The sequence below is a fragment of the Lepidochelys olivacea genome, assembly GCF_965140295.1.
Source record: "Lepidochelys olivacea isolate rLepOli2 genome assembly, chromosome: 8".
Taxonomy (NCBI): domain Eukaryota; kingdom Metazoa; phylum Chordata; order Testudines; family Cheloniidae; genus Lepidochelys; species Lepidochelys olivacea.
The window spans coordinates 18,348,464-18,371,791 of NC_140418.1; the positions used below are offsets into that span (position 1 = coordinate 18,348,464).

A 23,328-nucleotide genomic window follows, 5' to 3' on the forward strand; every position below is an offset into this window, starting at 1 on the left:
TTCATCTTCTAGTGGCAGTTGTTTGTCTAAGGCATTGCTGTACTTCCATGGGTGTCAACTACTTAAAAAAAATCATCTATCCCAGTCTAACATGCTCAAGTTTGTATTCCACTCTTTTTATACAGCTCGTGTTCTTCAGTATAGCTGTACATTCACTTTCTAATCTTTTTGAACAAGCTATCAAATTTTCTTCTTGTTTTAATTTACCCTACAGCAACGGTAGGCGGGATTTTCCAAGTCTAATTATTTCCATGCTGTGATGAGCACATTCGTATGATTATAAGTGTCTCACGTATTCTTGGGGCCAGATTTGCATCAGATCTTGGAAAAAGCACAGTAGTGTTTTTTTTCGAGGTAAGTGGCAGTACTATATTTACTGCACATCTGAGATTGGAATCTGGCCCTGGAGGTGAGAGAACTGTAAAGAAAATGCTACAGAGATAATGGGTGGAAAGCCTTGCACTACTGCACCTGCTCATAGTGTTAAAAATATCCCAACTTTTTGTGTCATAAGGTTAAACTATATAATGTTCATTGCAGGAAAATTAATTTATCCAGTGTTCTACATTGACTAACACCAGATGTTGAATTTCCCAGTCTTAGCACAGTTTGGCTGCAAGTGAGTGCATGTCAATTTTAGATCGCACAGCCGTGAAATATCTGGACAGGCTGACTACAGTGTTAATCCACAAAAAATTAAGGTTTTTTTAGACAATTGTATTAAGTAAATTTATTTTCTTTGGTTGCATTGTAATCTTTTTTCCTAAACCTGCACAGATAATATAAGTGCAAGTCTTGAACAATATTCTTCTTTGTGTCTGCTTAACCCAACTCCTTTCTGTAGTTTACTGATCAATTATTTGCATAGTGAGAATAGAGGGTTTTTTTTTTAATTGTATTTTGGCACGTGAGCTAGCAGAAGAAATGGTGTTTTCTGCTGAACCTACTTCACAGCAAAGATAGCTCGAACAAATCAATTCACTTGCCATTTTGTTACAGAGCTACTTTTAGTGAATTTGCAGCCAAGCATGCTAAAGACTCGAGATTCAAGGCAATTGAAAAGATGAAAGATCGAGAGGCCTTGTTTAACGAGTTTATCACAGCGGCAAGAAAGAAGGAAAAAGAAGATTCGAAGACCAGAGGTGAGAAGGTAAGGTGGTTTTAGTTCCAGTGGTGTGAGTGGTGGGAGCTTGAATGGGATGGAAGAAAGCCAGTACTTGGTTTCCAGTGTTTTTTCGCTGAGATTTTTGTTCCCCAGCCTTACAGCTTTTAAAAATACAAATATTTGACTACTGCTTTTTTTAAAGGCCTTTTAAATTAATCTTATTAATTTTGCAGGTATATCAACTTTTAGTAAATGTAAATATACTGATCGTTTATTATATTAAAAAAAAAACAAAAAAAAACCCCACAAATCACATCATGCTTTTTTAACTGGAATGATATTTGTCTTTTTTTTAAAAAAAAGGTGACATCCTGGAGGATGAAAAGGATGCTTGTCTTCTTTGGGTAGAAAATCCAGAACTGGCCACTACCTTCCTCTTCTCTCAGTGGTGGCTATAAGATTTCAGAATTCTTTGTAGACTATTCCATTTAAATTTCAAAAAGCTGCTTTGTCTCCTTTTTCTACCTAAAAGGTAGCACTTGAGTGACTTTCTAATCTTTCAGTAAACATACCTTAAATATAAATTACTGCTTATCAGAATTAAAGGTTGACTATTAAAGATTAATGAATTCCAAATGTCATTTGGCTGCGATGTCAATACTCAGGAGCAAGTGCTCACCACTGGGAAAACAGACTGCTATGGAGGTGGCATCAATAGTGTTACCATCAGAATATGCAGCCTCTTTCCTAAATGTCCCTGTGTGTTGTGTGAATGGAGAAGAATAACCTCTGAAGCCTAATCATTTTTGACATTTAAAATCTCCAACATTTATCTTGTAAAACAGAGCTAGTGTAAAGTCCACTTATTAGGAAGCAGTGGTGAGAGAGTAGCATGACACTTGTAGAAGAGAAAATGCTGTGGCATACAAGAATTGGAATACCTTAATAATTGAAATGGCAATTTTGGATAAATATTTCCAAAGTAAAGAATTTGATTCCTCTAATTTAATGCATTATTGGTTTTTAAATTACATTTATTCTATTGCTGATATTTTCAATAAATGATTATGCTTTCAGAGAAAACTAATGAAATCTAATTGAAAACTATACCTAAACTTTTACATACTGTATTTGAACCACAAATGTGGAATTTAAAAACACTGTTTTTGCATCATAGTAATAGTTTAGCTGAAAGTGTAAAGAGATGTAAATGCTTTTAGTTTTAATATTGCATGATTGTTCTAAATTAGACAAGTTAAAAGAAGAAAGACTGTATTTCTCTTTGTACTTGAAACTAATGTTCTTTCTCCAAAAGCCTTTTGTAACCATTTTATGTATTCTGTTTTATAACAAGTGGATAGACTTTACAGTTATGTGCTGTGCGGCCTGTCAATCAGTTCAGTCTGACAGCTGTCAATCACTGACACGCAAAGTATTATGGGATTCCCTAGTGAGGAAAGAATTGGTATCTCTGTGTGGTGACTTTAGCCTCCCGCAGTTCCGGTACTTTACATTTTTTTAGTTTTTCCTTGTGAAGTGATGAGAGTTGTGCCCAGAATGTGTTGACTGAAAAAAAATTCTAAATACACCTGCAGTATTTTCAGCCTTATTTTTGTTTTCTTTAAAAAAAAAAAGTAAAATAAAATAAAATAAGGCCGCTAAATTGTAAAGTGAAGCTTTCTCAGCCAATATTAAAAATCCAAAGATTTTGTATAAAGAAGGTAAGCTCTTCACAGAAATCTTTAAAGTAAGGGTTTGAAATACAGTTTTGATTTCAGTTGAGATTTATTGTACTAAACAGTGCCATGGGAGCCTCTCTTTCATGTGGTCATACAGTCCTTTTTATTACTGTAATGTGTCAAATCCTGCCCACCTTTACTCATATGAGTAAGTGGAACTCCATAGGTACTATTCAAGTGAGTAAGGTGAGTGAAGTTTGGCTCAGTGTGTGAATTTTCAAGGTGAAGAAATGAAGGAATCAAGTGTAATATGGGTTGGTAACATGGAAGCTTTTCTGCAAGTTCTCATCACACTGACCCAGAACACTTCCTGTCTTCCTCTGGCCTTTCCTCAAAATAGATATTGCAAGAAAACTAGCATAAAAGGCCAACAAACTCAGTGTAAGCTGAAGTCTCAGCCATATGTATACTCACTTTGCCAAGATTATAAGGTTAGTGCATTAACTTTGTTCCATCTGACCATTATTATCCTATATTAATAGCCATCTACCTGCCATTCTGCTCTAGTTTAGGCATGTACTCTGTTCTTTCTCAGTTCAGGACACTTAAGTTGGCAACATCTTAAGCCCTTACATAGCAAGATGACAAAATTTTCTCAGGTTATTGTTTTAATTAATGGCTTGTTAATATCCTGCCCCACCTATTGACTTGAGGTGGCCTGTCTTAGTGCACTGCCTTGTGCCATGTGCATGTAACCAAGGACGTTTTTGGGTGCCGAAACAGTGTTATACTGGCCTCTGTGTTAGAACTGTTAAAAACGGCATTGCGTTTTCTGAGGGAAGAAAGCTACTGGCTACAGGTTCCCATTTACTACTAAACAGACCCGTAGTAAAGGAACAGTCAGCTAAGACAATGTCTGTTCCTTCTTGACTGAAGAAAAAGTACTAGGTTGTGAGATCATGCTGGCTTTAAAGAAGGAGAGGAGGGAAGACAGCTAACTGTTTCTGTAGTAACAGGGAAAAATGTTGTGTTGATTCTTGAGCTGGAGCTCGTGCCATTGTATTACTGTTTGCAGTTGTGCTTTGCTTGTGCAGTGTTTTAGTCCCCTTTCTCCTTGTAAGAGGAACCACTGCATATTGTGGATTCTCACCAGGCTCTCAGAATGGATTAATGAATAGCCAGTGACCAGTATATAAAGGAAGCAGAAATGCTGTCTCTGTAGGTATATATTACAAAAGAGTGCTCCTGTTTACACTTTGACCAATAAGATACCCTTACTTTTATAGATTTCTGTAGTAACATCTGAGAACTCCTTGTTTTACATTTTAAATGTAAGTTCCTAATGCTCATGGCTTAGAAAGCTTCGTATCTTGATACTGCTTGCATGTTTTATTTAAGATCAATTCTGGAACAACATACAGCATTTTATAAAATAAGTAAAAGGTTTTGCTTTGTATCTTGTTCAGCACCCTAAGGTTGATTTACAGTACTGTAGGTGAAGAGTTACAAACTTCTCCACTGTAACACTAAGGAGTTGTTTCCTAATCTCTACTGTACTTGTCTCCTGTCTTGAGATAGCACAGGAGAAGTCCATAAAGATTCTTACAAACCTAAGCAATAAAAACACTGTCAAGAGCCAAGTTCATCAGTGGGGAAGCCTGCAGAATATTGGCTCTGATCTTCATTTTACTTTAATATGTGGTAATAACTATATATATATGTCACTTTAAGAGAGCTGGAAGATTTCAGTTAGCTGATAAGGCACACACTTCGATAGCCTTACATTAGTCTTCAACTTCCATTGTTAACTTCTGTATGTGGGAGCTGAGACTTTTGGGGGAGTGCAAAATATATAGCCAAGCCAGCCCAAGCTAGGTAATAGTATTCTACTGCAGCAAAGGAACTAGTTATGGTTTTATTCCTATGCCACCGGGGCTTGGTAGTGCTGTGAAGGCAGCATGCTTAACCCTGGGTAGAGAGTGCTTTGAGCCATTCAGTGGGCTCTAGCCCTTCAACAAGTGATGTCAACTGGCCTCTCAAGGGAAGGCTTGTTCTCTTGATTCAGAAAGATGGTGGCTTAAATGCCAGGGCCTTGAGGGTTTGAAATAGTGGGAATTAAAGAAAAAATCCTAAGATCCCAAAAGGGACATGGAGGAACATCCACCCCAGGGTTAAAAACCCTTACCAACTGTACTGTAGCTGCCCTTGCAACTGCTGATGTGATGTTGTATCACTAATTTGGCTCTTCTGTCCTGAGGTCTAAAGTTAGTGTAGGACTAGATCTATTAGTCCGCCTTAATGTTGTAGCTATGTTCAGTGTTGAGGGTTTTATTATTTGTAACATGCCATTTCCATTTTTTAAAAGTAGCTACAAATATTTGTTTATACTTAAATAATATATTTTAAATGTAACTGCTGAATTACAGCATATGGGCACACTTTTGAATATATCCGTCTTCTTAAGACTATAGACTTAATCATTATTTGCTTAAGTTCTGTACATCTTTGTTCAGTTAAAAAAGGTTTAATGAAATGTAACTAAAATCCCACTATTGATCTTAAACAGGAGATCGCTGTACTGTTTACTGTTTAATCGCAGATACTGTATATACCTCCATCCACTGTAAACTTGAGGCATGAACCCATGGGTATTTGCGCTCCCTAATTAGGGCTCTGCTTAAAATCTAACTAGCTACTGTGTCATGGATGCCCTGAAATACTGGTTTGTGCAGTATAGAAGTTGGAGGGATTGTATTTTAAAAGTTCAACAAGAAAGCTTAAATTAGAGTAGAGCAAGAAAACTAAGTGTGTGGATGAATATTTCTTTAAGGTATACAGCTAATCTTAGATTTTGATAGTCTTCCTAGTGTTTCTGTTTTAATATATTTCACAAAAAGTATACCCAAAGTGGATTTTAGAGATAATGAACCCTAAAATTCAATATACTTTTAGTGATTTTGATGTTCTAGTATGTAAAATTCATATAGTTTGCTTCGTTGAGGTAAGTCTGCCTCTTTTTCTATTTTTCCAAACATTCAGGAATCCCGTTATTCATGAATTGTTTTTCTTCCTATATCTTCTATGTAAAAATAGATTAAAATGGACTTCTTTGAACTACTGTCTAATCACCACTTAGACAGTCAGTCTCGCTGGAGCAAAGTGAAGGACAAAGTAGAGACTGACCCCCGTTACAAAGCAGTGGATAGCTCTTCACAGAGGGAAGACCTTTTTAAACAGTACATTGAAAAAATAGCTAAGGTATGTGTGTAATAGTTAAGTGCTGGGTAATACTTTCACTGTTGTCTACACTGTTGTTAATATATTTAAGCAGTTTCAGAGATTAGTAATGCTATCACTTTTGTAGTGATACACGTGGAATGCAGCCAGACATTTCCTAGTTCCTATTAGTTGTAGGTATAGCTAGATACTTAGTCATATACTTTAGCTGTTAATCACAATCTCCCAGATCATCCCTTGACACAGGTTTACAGTGCATGAGCGCTGTCCATGCTAATTCTGCCAGTGTGCACAAACCTGGGGAGTGGAAAAGGTACTTGAGAGAATTCATCAGGCAGAGATAGGGGTAGAGCCTGCAATAGCTCCTTTTCATAGCCACGTATTCCCAGCCAGACTAGCAGAGGTGTCCTTCTTTCATGTGGTTTCCTTTCAAGTGAACTCCAGTTGACTCATATGCAGTGCCTCCATTAGTTCTTCCATTTCTGTTTCATGTTCCTACCTGCCTCTTCAAGGAGCTAATGTTATGAATGAGAAGTTAAAAATAGTTTAACTAGCATTAATTTCCACAGCAACATCGGGGAGCATGCTTTATAGAGTGGCTGCTCTCTGACCTGTTTCCTTCCCCAACTCCCATCCAGTGAAGATCCAAACTGGCAATGGTCACTTAATAGCACTTATTTATTATATAGAGATTTTAATTCATAGATCTCAAAGCACTTTATAAAGAAAGGATTATCTCCATTTTACATAGAGAGCAAAAAGGTGAAGTGACTTGTCCAAGGTCACAGAGCAGTCTAGTGCACGGTCCATCAGACAACATCACTTTCCCCTCTCCTTCTTTCAGTTGTATTAGTTTTGAATATTTATTTTTACAAGATGAGATTTTGGGGGACTCAAAAGCAGCATGCAGTTCAGCTCACTCCTTTGCTTTCATGTGCATGAGCGGAGGAGGGGAACATCTGTCCCAAAGAGGTGGGATGGACACAAGATTTATCTGTTGTACTTGAACTGAATAGCTTCATCATTCAGACAATCATTTTGAGGTTTGATTTCTCCTCCATGGGATGGGTTGAGGCATGTCTCTTTAAGGATGTTACAATAGCCACATACAAATGGTTGAATGGTCTTTGACATTTTAAAGCACAGGATTTTTAATACCGCTGTTGAGCTTTTCCTCCACTTTAAGTTCACAAAATAAAATCTTTAGCAAGATTAGCTTTTAGTGTTGCCAGCCAGCACCCTGTATACACTGTGGCTCTCAACATTGCTAACATTGCCTGTAAGCCAGTGTTAGGGCATTTTTGCAAGAATTCCTTCTGTTGCTAAGTGGAGACAAACCTAGGTAGTTCAGAAGTGGTATATTTCATTTTACCTATTTCATAAATGACAGTTTGTTTAATGATACTCATCCTCTTGTTTCCATTAACTGTTTCCATTAAGATGCTGCCTCTTTATATGTTGTTAATGGGAAAATATGCTCTTGCTTCTGATTCAGAATTTAGACTCTGAAAAGGAAAAGGAATTGGAAAGGCAGGCTCGCATTGAGGCAAGTTTGCGTGAACGAGAAAGGGAGGTTCAGAAAGCTCGTTCTGAGCAGACCAAGGAAATCGATAGAGAACGTGAACAACACAAACGAGAAGAGGCTATCCAGAATTTCAAAGCGCTTCTGTCTGATATGGTGAGGCTTGCACAGTTCTGTCTCTGATTTGATTACTGTAGGACTTTATCTTTGCCAGAACAGTTCATCTACTTGTTACACTAATATAGAAATAAGTTCCCTGACTACACAGCAGCACATTAGCACTGGTAGTGATTAAGCTTCTGTTTCTATGATGCATTTATTTTTTCAGGATTTTTGTCTTGCTGGGAAAAATATGCTTGCTTCAGCCTCACAGCTGGTGTCTGAGGTTTCATCCAACAAGTGCATTATTACAATATTACCAAAAAAGGCAATTAAAATTGTAAATACTTTGTACTAGAAACTCTAATGCACATGTTGGAAATAAAGATTTATTGATTCAAGAGCATTTTCCTCACCTCGTTTTGTCTGCCCTACTTATGTCCCCAGCATAGCATCTGACCCAGCTCTTTCCACTTCTCAGTTAGAGAGTACTTTATTGCACTAGCTGATCCAACCCTTGAAATACCACTTCCTAAGAGGGCAGACTTGGTGAGATGAGAATCTCGTGGTATGAAAGGGGAACCTCTTGCCTGCTGATCTAAGATGTGGCATACCTGAAGGTGGGTGGTGGTTGAACACAGATTCCAGTCCTGTTGTCTTTTTGGGGGAAGGTGCAGTATATAAATCCAGTTTCTTTTGACCCAGTTTCTTTGCTAGGGACATAATGCAGGTAATATAGATTTAGTCGGAGCTCCTTGGAGGTTGTTTCTGGTTCCAGAGAGTAAACCTTGGACTAAATAAAGTGCCCAGTAGCCACTAGGAATTGATTATGATGTATTTCAGAGGCTGCTCTTCTTGGTTAATACAGTATATTATTCATAGGGGAGGATCCTGATTTTTCTATAGAGAATGGCAGAGCAGTCCAAGTAGGGTGTATCTATCTCCATCTGAACTGGTGCACAGTGAGACTCTCTGCAGCATGAGGTTGGCATTTGACAGTGGTTAACTGCATGAAAGCTGTCATTGTCTCTTACCCCCCTTACCAAATACAGTTTTAATTCAGATAAAAGTTGATGATGAAGTATAAGCTAAGTGTTTGAAGAATTGTCTGATAATGAAACAGAGAGAGAACGTTTTTGTAAAAGAAAAGTGGTTTTTGTAAAATGTAAATTTTTGTGTCAGGTGAGATCTTCAGATGTGTCATGGTCCGATACTAGGAGGACGCTCCGAAAAGATCATCGGTGGGAATCTGGCTCCCTGCTAGAAAGAGAAGAGAAAGAGAAGCTTTTTAATGAACACATTGAAGCACTTACCAAAAAGAAGAGGGAGCATTTTAGGCAACTTTTGGATGAAACTTCAGCGGTAAGAGACTTGTGCCTGAAGGCGGTACAGTTGATGAAAATGAGTGTCTAGAAATGGAAATGACCACTTATGAGGTGGAAGAAAAGTGAAGATAGTGAAGTATTAATGCTATTATACAAGGCACTGGTCAGACCTTATTTGGTCACCCATGTTCAAGAAAGATTAATTTAAAATAGAACAGGTGCAGAGAAGAGCTACTAGGATGATCAGGGGAATGAAGGGCCTATTTTAGGAAATTGGCAGAGCTTGGCTTATTTAGCCTTACAAAAAGAAGGCTGAGGGTGGATATGATTGTTCTCTGTAAATACATTAGGGGGATAAATACCAAGGAGAATGAAGAGCTGTTTCAGCTAAAGGACAATGTTGACACAGGAACAAATGGATATAAAGTGGCCGTGAACAAATTCAGGCTGGAAATTAAAAGGTTTCTGACAATCCAAAGGGTGAGGTTCTGGAACAGCTTCCCAATAGGAGTGGTAGGGACAAACTACTTAATTAGTTTTGAGAGAGAGCTCGACAAATTTATGAGTGCAATTGTATAACAGGGTTGGTTGTGATGGTACATTGGTATGTTCCCAAAGCTCATGTTTCAGGGTTTCAGCTGGCCACTGGCAAGGGTCTGGAAGGGATTTTTTTGTCCCCCAGTGTATTCTGGGAGGGGTTTTTTAATCTCCTTTCTCTGAAGCCTCAAGGATGATCACAACTGAAGATGGAATATTGGACAGGGTGGGCCAGAGCTCTGAGGTGGCACCAAACATTGTCTCTCAGGTGCTTGGCTGGCTGGTTCTTGTTCACATGCTCAGGGTCTAACTCAGGGGTGGGTAAACTTTTTGGCCCGAGGGCCACATCGAGGTTGCAAAACAGTATGGAGGGCTGGATAGGGAAGGCGGTGCCTCTGCAAACAGCCTGGCCTCCACCCCCTTCCACTTCCCACTCCCTGACTGCCCACCTCAGAACCCCTGACCCATCCAACACCCCCTGCTCCTTGTCCCCTGACTGCCCCCTCCTGGGGCCCCCCGCCTCTAACTGCCCACCTGCTGTCCAACCCACCACCCCTCCCCGCTCCCTGTCTCCTGACTGCCCCCCCAGGACCTCCTGCCCTTATTCAATGCTTCCCCTCCCCCTGCCCCCTTACCATGCTGCTCAGAGCAGCAGGACAGGCTTATTGGAAAGCCTGGGAGGTAGGCAGGTGCAAGCTGTGCTGCTCGCATGGCGGTGTGGCTGTCGGGGAGGGGTCGGGAGCTCGCCTCCCTGGCCGGGAGCTCAGGAGCTAGGCAGGACAGTCCCGTGGGCTGGACGTGGCCTGCGGGCCGTAGTTTGCCCACCTCTGAATCATAGAATATCAGGGTTGGAAGGGACCTCAGGAGGTCATCTAGTTCAACCCCCTGCACAAAGCAGGACCAATCCCCAACTAAATCATCCCAGCCAGGGCTTTGTCAAGCCTGACCTTAAAAATATCTAAGGAAGGATAGTCCACCACCTCCCTAGGTAACGCATTCCAGTGTTTCACCACCCTCCTAGTGAAAAAGTTTTTCCTAATATCCAACCTAAACCTCCCCCACTGCAACTTGAGACCATTACTCCTCGTTCTGTCATCAGCTACCACCGAGAACAGTCTAGATCCATCCTCTTTGGAACCCCCTTTCAGGTAGTTTGAAAGCAGCTATCAAATCTCACCTCATTCTTCTTTTCCGCAGACTAAACAATCCCAGTTCCCTCAGCCTCTCCTCATAAGTCATGTGTTCCAGTCCCCTAATCATTTTTGTTGCCCTCCGCTGGGCGTTTTCCAATTTTTCCACATCCTTCTTGTAATGTGGGGCCCAAAACTGGACACAGTACTCCAGATGAGGCCTCACCAACGTCGAATAGAGGGGAACGATCACGTCCCTCGATCTGCTGGCAATGCCCCTACATATACATCCCAAAATGCCATTGACCTTCTTGGCAACAACGGTACACTGTTGACTCATATCCAGCTTCTCGTCCACTGTAACCCTTGGTCCTTTTCTGCAGAACTGCTGCCGAGCCATTCGGTCCCTAGTCTGTAGTGGTACATGGGGTTCTTCCATCCTAAGTGCAGGACTCTGCACTTGTCCTTGTTGAACCTCATCGGATTTCTTTTGGCCCAATCCTCTAATTTGTCTAGATCCCTCTGTATCCTATACCTACCCTCAAGCATATCTACCTCTCCTCCCAGTTTAGTGTCATCTGCAAACTTGCTGAGGGTGCAGTCCACACCATCCTCCAGATCATTTATGAAGATATTGAACAAAACCAGCCCAAGGACCGACCCTTGGGGCACTCCACTTCAGACCGGCTGCCAACTAGACATGGAGCCATTGATCACTACCCGTTGAACCCGACAATCTAGCCAACTTTCTATCCACCTTATAGTCCATTCATCCAGCCCATACTTCTTTAACTTGCTGGCAAGAATACTGTGGGAGACGGTGTCAAAAGCTTTGCTAAAGTCAAGGAACAACACATCCACCGCTTTCCCCTCAGCCACAGAGCCAGGTATCTCGTCATAGAAGGCTATTAGATTAGTCAGGCATGACTTGCCCTTGGTGAATCCATGCTGACTGTTCCTGATCACTTTCCTCTAAGTGCTTCAGAATTGATTCTTTGAGGACCTGCTCCATGATTTTTCCAGGGACTGAGGTGTGGCTGACTGGCCTCTAGTTCCCAGGATCCTCCTTCTTCCCTTTTTTAAAGATGGGCACTACGTTAGCCTTTTTCTAGTCGTCCGGGACTTCCCCAGATCGCCATGAGTTTTCAAAGATAATGGCCAATGGCACTGTAATCACATCCGCCAACTCCTTTAGCACTCTCTGATGCAGCGCATCCAGCTCCATGGACTTGTGCTCGTCCAGCTTTTCTAAATAGTCCCAAACCACTTCTTTCTCCACAGAGGGCTGGTCACCTCCTCCCCATGCTGTGCTGCCCAGTGCAGTAGTCTGGGAGCTGACCTTGTTCGTGAAGACAGAGGCAAAAAAAGCATTGAGTACATTAGCTTTTTCCACATCCTCTGTCGCTAGGTTGCCTCCCTCATTCAGTAAGGGGCCCACACTTTCCTTGACTTTCTTCTTGTTGCTAACATACCTGAAGAAACCCTTCTTGTTACTCTTAACATCTCTTGCTAGCTACAACTCCAGGTGTGATTTGGCCTTCCTGATTTCACTCCTGCATCCCCGAGCAATATTTTTATACTCTTCCCTAGTCATTTGTCCAATCTTCCACTTCTTGTAAGCATCTTTTTTGTGTTCAAGATCAGCAAGGATTTCACTGTTAAGCCAAGCTGGTCGCCTGCCATATTTACTATTCTTTCTACACATCGGGATGGTTTGTCCCTGTAACCTCAATAAAGATTCTTTAAAATACAGCCAGCTCTCCTGGACTCCTTTCCCCCTCATGTTGTTCTCCCAGGGGATCCTGCCCATCAGTTCCCTGAGGGAGTCAGTCTGCTTTTCTGAAGTCCAGGGTCCATATTCTGCTGCTCTCCTTTCTTCCCTGTGTCAGGATCCTGAACTCAACCATCTCGTGGTCACTGCCTCCCAAGTTCCCATCCACTTTAGCTTCCCCTACTAATTCTTCCCGATTTGTGAGCAGCAGGTCAAGAAGAGCTCTGCCCCTAGTTGGTTCCTCCAGCACTTGCACCAGGAAATTGTCCCCTACCCTTTCCAAAAACTTCTTGGATTGTCTGTGCACCGCTGTATTGCTCTCCCAGCAGATATCAGCGTGATTGAAGCCTCCCATGAGAACCAAGGCCTGCGATCTAGTAACTGCTGTGAGTTCTGGAAGTCTAACTGATTGTCATGTGTGGGGTTGGGAAGGAATTTCCCCCCAGGTCACACTAGCGGTGACCTTGAGGGGGTTTTGCTTTCTTCTGCAGCGTGTGGATTTGGGATCCTTGCCAGGATTATCTGGATAATATCTCATTTAATTATTTCTCTGCTATTGCGGGGTCCTTGTGCACAGTCAGTCACAATGTATTGGAGGTCAGACCAGATGATGTAGTGGTCCTTTGTGGCCTTAAACTCAATGACTCTGACTTGCATCCCCTAGCTTTACCTTCTGTAGTTAAAGTTCTCAATAATAATTCTTCCCCAGGCTTTTTCTCCCACACCAACTTTCCTCACTTCCCTAAGAAAGGGAATGCTGGAAAGAACAATCTTTTTCTCACCTAACCAGTTATACCACAGTAACCACCTTGAGTGTTGTGGTCCATTTTCACATTCAGTCTTTTCACGCTCTTGAACCTGGTGTTGGTCTTTGTAATCAGTAATTGTCATTCATTTTCCTTTGGCTTTTCCACATCTCTTCAGTGTTGCATTATTTGATACCTTCTATTATGACACAGTCCCTTGGTGTCTTGGGCATTTTAATCTTCTGTCTTTGCTCCTACCTATTCAATAACTTGTTTTAATGAATCGCAGTGGGCAAGCCTCCGGGATTCTGTCCTTCACTTTGTCTCTTTTATCTTAACTGTAAAATTCATTCTTAACTTTCACTTGTATACCAATGCTATTTAAACCTCTCTCTCCTTTCTTAATTTGTTACTTTGTGTCTTCCTGCCTCCCTTTTATCTCGTTCTGGCTTCATCATAACTTTCTTGAAGTCTTAGGAGGCAATCTTATTAAATATTGGTTAGAGGAGTATCTAATATTCTAATCACTTTTTATATGGCACACTAAAATAAATTAAAACGATTAATATCTGACTTTGAGCTGGGGCTTCTATACATAGCTGTTTTTACGCATACAAACATGTTGTTGAAATTATCCAAATATGCATTAGGAAGAACTGTTAGAATTTAAACTACAAGAAACTTTCATAATTTTGTGAGGACTTTTCTCTTAAAATCCACCAGTTTACAGAAAACAAGAGTTCAAAAAGGAAAATATATGCCACAAAACAATATGAAAGTAATACTAAAGGGATAAGAGAAGTCAACAAAATGAAACATTTAAAAATTGTTACTATGTCCTTAGTTTTCCCCCTTATGCATGAGGATTTCAGGGCTCTCAGGAAAGTGATATGTACTTGCATGCTTAGACTCTAAATATAATTTGCAATATTGAACTGTTTTTGCCTCTTTTGAAAGATTACTTTAACATCAACGTGGAAAGAAGTGAAAAAAATCATTAAAGAAGATCCCAGATGCATTAAGTTCTCTTCCAGTGACAGGGTAAGAAATAGTCTTGCTTCATTGCTGCTAGCCTTCCCACAATATCCAAAGCAAAAGAGAGTGAATGCTTGTTGAAATGGATTCCCTTTCATGTGAATATAACTATATCACTGTGTTAATCAGATATTTGCTTTTTTAAAAATCTTAATTAAAAAACACTTTTCTGTAGTGATCTTTAAACTAATTACAATAAAATTATTTCTTACACACTGTAAGTTAATATAAAGTACTTTATAATCTGCCGTCACCTTTTCTATGGTATTACTCTTCTTTTTCTTCATGCAGAAAAAACAAAGGGAGTTTGAAGAGTACATCAGAGACAAATACATTACTGCCAAAGCTGACTTCAGAACGCTATTGAAAGAGACCAAATTTATAACGTACAGGTGTGTATCATAGTGTTTTAGAAGAGCAAAGACTTTTCTTTACTGTACCTTAAGAGTGTTGATGAATGGAATTTCACTTTCTCCTCCCATCTAACATTTATAGGCCAGTGTCTGAGGAGCTTTAGTGCAAAAATTGTAGATTACTAGGCTGCCTATGAAGTTGCATAGTAGTGAGAGGTCCATCACTGTATGTTGGATTCTGAACTGATTATTATCAAGTGTTGGCAACTATTCTATAGCAGGGGCTTTTTGGATTTTTGTTTTGCTTGAGAGCATTGTTTTGGGTATTTTGAATACATTGTCAAGTGATTCAGCTCATTCTGTAGTGAAGCCAAATTACCGTTTAATTAGGGTCCTTGGTTCAGGCCTAGAAATGTCTTTGCTTAATACCCAGTGAAACTTCCAGTGATGCTAGGGGAAGTTTGGAGAAAAGACAAAGGGTGAAACCCTACCCCCATTAAAATAAAAACAAATCTCCCATTGACTTCAGTGGGCTTTGGGTATTAGCTTTACAAACAAGCTAACTGTTGAAGTCAGTCTGGTCTTGAGCCTACTGCAGAATGTTATGGTCCTAGGTAGATTCCCATCCCAGTCCTAGGTAGATTCCCATCCCAGAAGCAAAAGAGCTTGAGGTAGAAGGCTGCTGACTAGGTTTCTTAGATCCTAATAAGTTGTTTGTTTCCCTTTGCAGCCAGTGCTGTGTGTAAAGTATTGGAGCTCTGTTTCAGTTGCTGCTGTTCCCAGTGGGCTGAATTGCAGTCTGAAATTGATGCGGTAGCCAGATTGATGCATCAATCAAACTGGGCTGCAACTGGGAGTTTAACGTCCATGTTTTAATAGTTTGCTTCTTCTTGAGTGCTTAATTTCAATTGTGATTATTTTTTTCTTATTTTTACATTTTTGTGGTTCATTTAATGCTGATAAATGGTTCTGGCGGCCATTAAGACTGAAGTCTTCTGTTTATCCACAGAACAGATACAGCACAGGCAGTGGCAGTGCAAGATTTTTTACACACGCATTCCTGCCAATGTGCCTCACCCCTGACCTGATGGGGCATCTGTATAGGTGAGAGGATAGCTCAGTCTCTATGCCCTTTCAGCGCTTGACCTATCTGCTGACACTGTCAAGAGAGGTTCTAATGGTGCGGGTAGTTTTTGTAATTTGGACATCTACCACCAATAACTGGACTAAGATTCCCAGTGCATTTTATGCAGGCTCCCAGACCGCTGCCCAGATGGTAACTGTTACACTTCATTTCAGATCCAAAAAGTTGATCCAAGAATCCGACCAGCACCTGAAAGATGTAGAAAAGATTTTACAGAATGACAAGCGTTATCTGGTACTTGACTGTGTGCCAGAGGAGAGGCGCAAGCTCATAGTATCCTATGTAGATGACCTGGACCGCCGAGGTCCCCCTCCACCTCCCACAGCTTCAGAGCCTACAAGACGAACAACAAAATAATTATGAAATACTCTCACAGTGGGGTGTCTGTTAATTCAAAAGCTTGCATGAGCCATCTGTCCGGTTTTTACATCTACATTACCGTGAACGAATATTGAAAACCATCTGAGGAGCAGAGGAAGCAGCAGCATTTGTGAACATAAAATGGTCTCTGTGCAAAGAGAACACTTAAGATATTTATGCTTTTCTTTGTGTGGCATGACTGACAAAAATCCCAACCATGCAGGCTGTGTCTAGTAATTTTAGATATCAGAACAGTGGACTATCTGTATATGAGGTGTGGATGTCCGTGATATTTGGAGGCATTCTTTTCAGCAGTGTTATATATGCAAGTCTTAAGGATGATTGATATTTGTGGTTTGAACTAAACTACAAAGTACCACAAACTTCCTCCTAATGGTTACCCAAGTTCAGCTGTTTTAACAGATGAAACACTGTCTCAAGTTAAACTATTGAGTGCTGAAGGCTACAGTAAAAATATTCTCTTAAATCTGAAAACAAATGGCCTGATTCTCTATTTGCTTTCACCCTTGTAAATCAGAATTAAGTCTATTAAAGTCTATAGAGTGACAGTGATGTGAGTGAAGAATTAGGCCCACAGAGACCAAATTAAACACCATTCTGAATTTGTTCACGGGTCTGCTTTATTTCCTCCCCCCGTCCGTGTCTCCCACCCCCCCGGACTCTGAAGTACAGGCAAAATCAGGTTTCTTTTGTCCAAGTGAAGATTTGTCTGATAATTTTTTGCTCAAAATTGGAAACACAGTAAATAACAATGGTTCCCAGAACAGGACGGTTGTATAAACATATTTTTATTTACCATAAAGTGATCTTTACTGATTTCTGGATTAGACTGTGGATTTCCCTTCTGGGTAATTCTTGTAAACTATACTCCTGTTATGAATGTTAAACTTGTGTTTCTAAAGTTTAATTTTGAAATGTTGGGATTGTTTAGTTTATGTATTTGAACTACAATAAACCAACCCTTTTTATATATGGATTGAACATGCTTAATAAAGAAGACATCTTTGAGATTTAAACTTAACAACAAAAAATCCAAACTAACATTAGCCATCCTGAAACAGATCATTTGCCTAAAGAGACAAAATGAGAGTTAGTGATAAATCATGTAGACAAGTGTAATTTTGATACTAGAACATCGTATTCAAGTGCAAATACAATACAAAATTTGCAAGACAGCAAAAATCTCAATTTGTGCATGTTTGCTTAGTCCCTCGGTCACTTTAGTGTTCATTGTACTTGAGATGTTGAAAGAGCAAGAATTCCTTTGGTACATAATCTGTGTGGTGGGGGTGGGGGAGAGTTTCCATTTTTCTGACAGGACACAGCTCTCTCCCATTTGGATCTTCTTTTCTCCACAAAAAAGATTTTTGGAATGAGAGAAATCATTTTGTCATGCATTTTTGTTGGACTGCTGTTATTTGAGCCTGCTGGTGCTCCAGGTCCCAAAAAAATCAAGTGGCTAACTCCTTGCCAGCTGGGAGGGTCTTGTTCACTAGAATATGAAATTGCTTTCTGTAGTTTTAACAAAGTTGTATAACCCATGAAGTTTAGGTAAAGGCAAAAATTCTCCTCTTCCATATTGTTTATTAACATGTATTTTACAGTAGTACTAATAGGCCCTACCATGTTAAGCACTTTTATCACACACAAGCTGACATGATCTGGATTCTCTTGGGTTCTTGGAATTTAGATCACAAGACAGATTAAGAAAATGTTGCCCAAATTAACACTGTAAAAATGTGTTTAAGAAGCAAACATTTAATCAGTTTTTCTATAAATGCACTAGCAATAAAACCTAAAAATCAAAAGCATAAAGAAGTGACACATTCCTCAGCTCCTCCTGAAGAGAGAGACACAAGCTATAGTGGAAAGAAAAGGAGTACTTGTGGCACCTTAGAGGCTCACGAAAGCTTATGCTCAAATAAATTGGTTAGTCTCTAAGGTGCCACAAGTCCTCCTTTTCTTTTTGCGAATACAGACTAACACGGCTGCTACTCTGAAAGCTATAGTGGGTTATAGGTAAAAGATCTTGTAAAATTTGACATCAAGATACAACCTTAAGCACAGGGCTAGTAGTGCACCCCCCCCCCCCCACTATACTTACAAAATAAAATCTCTGTATTGGGTGTGTAAACCGGCATGTCTGGACAAAACCATCTGGGCCTTCCCATCTCCTCTGACATCTCACTAAATGAGCAATGCATCATGTCCTGATGATTGACATCTCTAGCTCTATTGGACTGGGTAGGGACAGTGCCTGTTCCTGTAAAGGGCCCTCTGACTAAGAATGACCTGCTTCTAGTCTATCTCATACAGATGTAGAATTTAGTGGTATGTGAATGTCAGATCTCAACTGCCAAAATGAAGCATGAGGTGGCCTCTCAGGATATGTCTACACAGCAAAGAAAAACCCATTGTTGGTCCATGCCTGCTGACTTGGGCTGCAGGGCTATTTCATTGCTGTGTAGACATCTGGAACCAGGCTGGAGACCAGGCTCTTGGACTATTCCAACCCCAGGCTTCCAGAGCCCGGGTTCCAGCCCAAGCACAGATTTCTACTCAGCAACGAAATAGCCCTGCAGCCCAAGCCTGAATCAGCAGGCATGGGCCAGCTGTGGATTTTTCTTTGCTGTGTAGATATACCCTGAGATGCCAAGTATCCAGATCATGACAGGCTTTATCGATCAGTACCCTGAATTGCACTCAATCCAACTGAGAGCTTATGCATGCTTAGATATAATGGTGTCTTATATTCCATGTGTGAAGCTGGTAAGAAAGCAGGCCCGCCAGATTGTGCACTAGCTGAAATTTGAGTGGACTTCAAGTGTGGTGGTGGTAAAGTAGTCTAAACTGGAGGGATGCAGCTAGGATAACTAGTGGATTGGAACAATTGTGACCTCTTACCCATGTACAGATGAAACACAGCCAGCCATTGCTGCAGTCTTGAGACTCAGAAACTCAGTTTGGAAAGGTAATCCAGGGAAAAAAAAGGGTGGAGCTCAAACTCTGCCTGACATTAACACATCTGTCTCATAATTCATAGATTCTAAGGCCAAACAAGATTATCTAGTCTGACCTGTATAGCACAGACCACAGAACCTCCCCAAAATAATTCCCAGATCAGATCTTGTAGAGAAGCATCCAGTCTCAATTTTAAAAATGGTCAGTGATGGAAAAATCCACCATGACCCTTGGTTAAATTGTACCAATATTTAATTATTCTCACAGTTGAAAGTTTTACACCTTATTTCTAATCTGAATTTGTCTAGCTCAATTTCCAGCCATTGGATTGTGTTATACCTTTGTCGACTAGAGTGAAAACTTAATATTTGTTCCCCATGTGTATTTATAGACTCTAAATAGTGAAGTTACTCCTTATCTTTCTCTTTAAGCTATACAACCACACAGTCATGTTAGGGTTTGCTCTTGTCTGTGATACATAATGGGTATTGTCTAGTGCTGAGAAAGTATGAGGCTGCATCAATGAGTAGAATAGCTCCTATTTCCGAATACTTGGGGTAATTCACAAGGTAGGACCAATGGCTAAATTCACTGAGGGCAGCCTTTAGCTCTAGTGAGAAATTCTCTCAACTCTCCATTTTGTAGTGTTCACATAGGAACCAATCACCCTGTTAAGATACAATGCTAGTCAAATTCAAGAGAAATTAATAGAATATCTCAATGACCATATCAGCATAGCTTTATAAAACAGTCCATTCACTGCTACTTAACTAGAAGAAATGTCTCCTTTGAATTTCAGGGGGCTGAAGATAATGATTTTTGGATCTAAGTAAGGCAAACCAACTTCACTTTTTATTTATTCACAGTTGAAAACAAACTGACATTGACAACTGTTATGCTTTATAAGTGCTTTACAAAATGGGCATGAAACATTTTCATTGAGGGAGAAATCATATCTAGCTTAAAACAAGATGCCTAAATATACCTTCATCTCTGTAATGCACATTCAGAAAGAAGGGATTATTGTTTTGGTTCTGAAAGGCAACTCTGGCCTGTTGGCAAACCTCACCTACTTTATCAGACCTCAGTGCATGTTTTAAGTTGTCTCAAAAAATATTTCTGAAAATATTTCAACTTCAGCATTCAAATTCTGCATTGTCACTCTGTGCAACTATATTGAATTCCACAGAAGTCATTGCAGCACTTAAACCAGAAAATTCAAAAAGATACATAATCTGCACTGTATATAGTTTGTAAATACTACTATTTTAGCTTTCTGACGTTTAGACAGATGCTGAAATTTAGCTCACCGGTTTGTCCTGGCTTGTTAAGAAGAACCACTTTTTGTGAGTTTTGTGTCAGTTCTCCTTATTTCTGCTCTCTGAATTCTGCGTGTCTCAAACACCTTTAAAAAAAACAACAACTCCATTTTGGCTACTGAAGTGCAAATCATCATAAATATTTCAGAGAAGACACTTCACCAAAATCTTAGAGTAGGGATTTGAACTATAAATGCATTGCCCTGATATACATATATATACGCACATGCACACACACACACACACAATATTGTGGGTGAGGTGATACCTTTTACAGAACCAACTTCTGTTGGTGAAAGACAAGCTTTGCAGTTCACATAGCTCTTCTTCAAGTCTGCAATATCCTGAGACCAACAGGGCTACAATAATACTGCAAATATGAATATTGTTACAGATTAGGAAAAACATTTAATGAGCACAGGAAATGGTAAGAATTTCATCAGTGTAACACTTTGCATTTCTTCAGTATCCACTTAAGCACACTAATAAGTAACAAAACTATACTGACAAGACCCTTCCTCTGGTTAAAACTTCCCTAGCTTTCTAATCTCCAACCACTTTATTGATCACAGCCTATATTGTCTCTTTCTCTTCGTGCTCCCAAGGAATAGGGTCATTGTCTTGAGCATCGGGGGCTGCTTCTCGGTCATGCCAGAATTGCTCTACGTCTGGAAAGACGGGCATCTCCTTTTCCAGGCTTTCTAAGGCCTGAGGGGCAGCTGGGAGTTCTTTCTCTTGCTCAGCAATCTCTGGCTCTGGAGAAGGGACCGAATCGGGGAGAATCTCAGAGTTAGCAGCTGGGATTTCCTGGTTGTCTGTGGCAGGGAGAGGCTTTTTCAGGGTCAGCCTTTTCCACAAGCCCTTAAAGCCCTCTCTGAATTCCTCAGACATCACCAGGAAGATGAGCGGGTTGGCCGAAGAGATGGTGAACATAAGGGCTTGGGTCAGAGCTAGGAAGCCTTCGGGGGGAGCAGGGCCTGCTGGCTTTAGGTGCCAAACCCACAGCCAGGATATCCATTCCGGCAGCCACATCACGGCCAAGATGACAGTGACGCTCAGCAGCATGATTGTAAGGCGCCTGGATCTGATCTGGTTCCTCAGGTTCTGGGTCTTGGTCCCCCTGCGCTGGCACCTGCCATAAGCGCGCCAGAAATAAAGGAAGGCGCAGAGCAGGGGCGCGCAGAACACGAGCAGGGGGTAGAGCTTGACAAAGGCAGCCATGAACTCCCGGGCGGGGGCTGGCACGGCCACGACGCACGCGGGCGAGCCCGCCGCGAGCTCCCGAAGGGTGCTGAAGAGCCAGAGCGGCAGGGAGCTCACCAGGGCCACCAGCCACGTGGCCAGCAGCACCGCACAGATCGTGCCGGGCTCAATACTCACTTGCTTGGCCGGGTTGCTAGCGTACATGAAGCAAGCCTTGGCCACCACGGCGGTCGTCAGGCTCTTGGCGGCCATGCACGTGTGGAGGAACCCGTCGGAGGTTTTGCAGACGAACCAGCCCAGGGTCCAGGCGCTGCGGGAGTAAGCGGCTGCCCGCAGGGGCGCCGCGAAGAGCAGGAGAAGCAGATCCGCCAGGCTGAGGTTGAGGATCAGGGAGTGGATCAGGGAGGGTTTCCCTCGCCTGGCGCTGTAGAGCAGGATGCCGATGACACACGCGTTCCCCGCCAAGCCAGCCGGGCAGATGACGCCCAGCAAAGCGGGGATCACCGCCTTCCACTCCCGCGAGTCGTGGGGCTGACAGCCCCCCGCGAAATGCACCTGCGGAGCCAGGGAGCTGTTCATGGTGCTGCAGCCGGGTGCCGGGACCGTCTCCCGCGGGAGTCACGCCCAGCCACGCTGGGGACCAGCCGGGCGCCAAGCGGGCTCGCTCCCCTGCTGCCTGCCCCGCCGTCTCTCACCCGATCGCCCCCGCCTGGCGTGACCTGGCAGGCGCGCGAGCGCAGCGCGTGTGGGAAGCCGAAGCTGGCGCGCCTGGCCCAGCGCGCTATATACCGGCCGCGGCTGGGACTGACACGCCCCGGCGGGAGCGCATTGGCCGCGCCTCAGTAGCACGCCTGGAGCCCCGCCGGGCAGCCCCGCGGCGCCCCTGAAGCGCCGCCTCCCTGCCCCCCGGGAAGGCGGGAACGGGGCTGCCATGGAGCCCCTGGGCGGGAGGGCCGCTGGCTGTGCCCCCCTGGCTAGCAGAGCGGGCGGGGAGGCAGCCCGCCGCTCAGCCTGGCAGCCCGTCCCCAGTCCCCTCACGAACGTGGCTCCGGAGGGCGTTTGAGCGCAAGCCCCGGCTGGCGGAGCTCGCACAGGCCGGCCGCGGGGCTGGGCCAAGGCAAAGCTCACTCCAGCCGCGGAGGGACGGGCTAGAAATTAGCGGAGCGTTGTCGCCTTGCAGCGGCCCCTCGCCCGCAGGCCGGCTAAGCCCCCCCCCCCCCACCCCCCGCAGGCTGAGAGTTAACGGACGAATAGCAATTCGTCAATAAAAGCCGCGCGAGGCACATGTCGCGCATCGGGAAACTGGGTCCTCAGTGGTGCCGCCGGGAGGCGACGTCCCGCTCGTTGAAGTGCTCCAGGGTGGGGGCAGCCGGGGCAAGCTTTAGCCGAGCTGGGGCCCGCCTGCGCAGGGCCGAGCGGGAGAGGGGGGAGAGAGAGGTGCTGACAAAGGAGTAGGTTGCTCCGCGGGTGTACCAAGCGCTCCGTGTTTACACTGCTCCGTTCCAGCTCCGTCCTCCCAGTAATCTCCAGCCGTGAAATATGGAGCGAACTGGCTTGAATTTGGCATCAGCTGTACAGCTCCAGGAAGGACGCTTTCTAAGGTACATTGCTATGAAACATGACAAGAAAGCGGCTATACTTCCACAGGGAAGTGTCTCACTGCTTTAGCAAACCAATCCCGTATCATTTCCATGTATTGGTCTAAGTCAATAAATACTATCTAGACATTATTACCTGTCATACAATCTAGACACCTAAAGCACATTCACCAATCCCCAAAA

General features: G+C 42.5%; 2 protein-coding genes across 7 annotated transcripts in view; one reads left to right on the forward strand and one right to left on the reverse strand.

Moving 5' to 3' along the window:
* The window catches only part of TCERG1 (transcription elongation regulator 1), a 55,886-nt gene extending 38,850 nt beyond the window's left edge, over positions 1-17,036 (forward strand). For 5 of the 6 annotated variants that reach the window (XM_084636524.1, XM_084636522.1, XM_084636521.1 and 2 more), the window contains 7 exons: positions 1,000-1,150; positions 5,878-6,042; positions 7,517-7,699; positions 8,825-9,004; positions 14,109-14,192; positions 14,478-14,578; positions 15,839-17,036. In XM_084636524.1, coding sequence (XP_084492650.1) covers positions 1,000-1,150; positions 5,878-6,042; positions 7,517-7,699; positions 8,825-9,004; positions 14,109-14,192; positions 14,478-14,578; positions 15,839-16,040 — 1,066 coding nt within the window. In that variant the 3' untranslated portion in view covers positions 16,041-17,036. Of the gene's footprint in view, positions 1-999; positions 1,151-5,877; positions 6,043-7,516; positions 7,700-8,824; positions 9,005-14,108; positions 14,193-14,477; positions 14,579-15,548; positions 15,644-15,838 lie in introns of all 6 variants that reach the window. The other variant, XM_084636525.1, reaches the window with a different exon arrangement.
* Positions 17,037-19,333: 2,297 nt separating this feature from the next.
* Positions 19,334-22,384, reverse strand: GPR151 (G protein-coupled receptor 151). Its single transcript, XM_084636526.1, has one exon. The coding sequence runs from the start codon at positions 22,124-22,126 to the stop codon at positions 20,918-20,920; it is 1,209 nt and encodes a 402-aa protein (XP_084492652.1). The 5' UTR covers positions 22,127-22,384; the 3' UTR covers positions 19,334-20,917.
* Between the last annotated feature and the right edge of the window lie 944 nt (positions 22,385-23,328).

Excerpts from the sequence above, each read along its gene's own strand:
- GPR151 (XM_084636526.1), bottom strand. The coding sequence starts at position 22,126 with ATGAACAGCTCCCTGGCTCCGCAGGTGCATTTCGCGGGGGGCTGTCAG.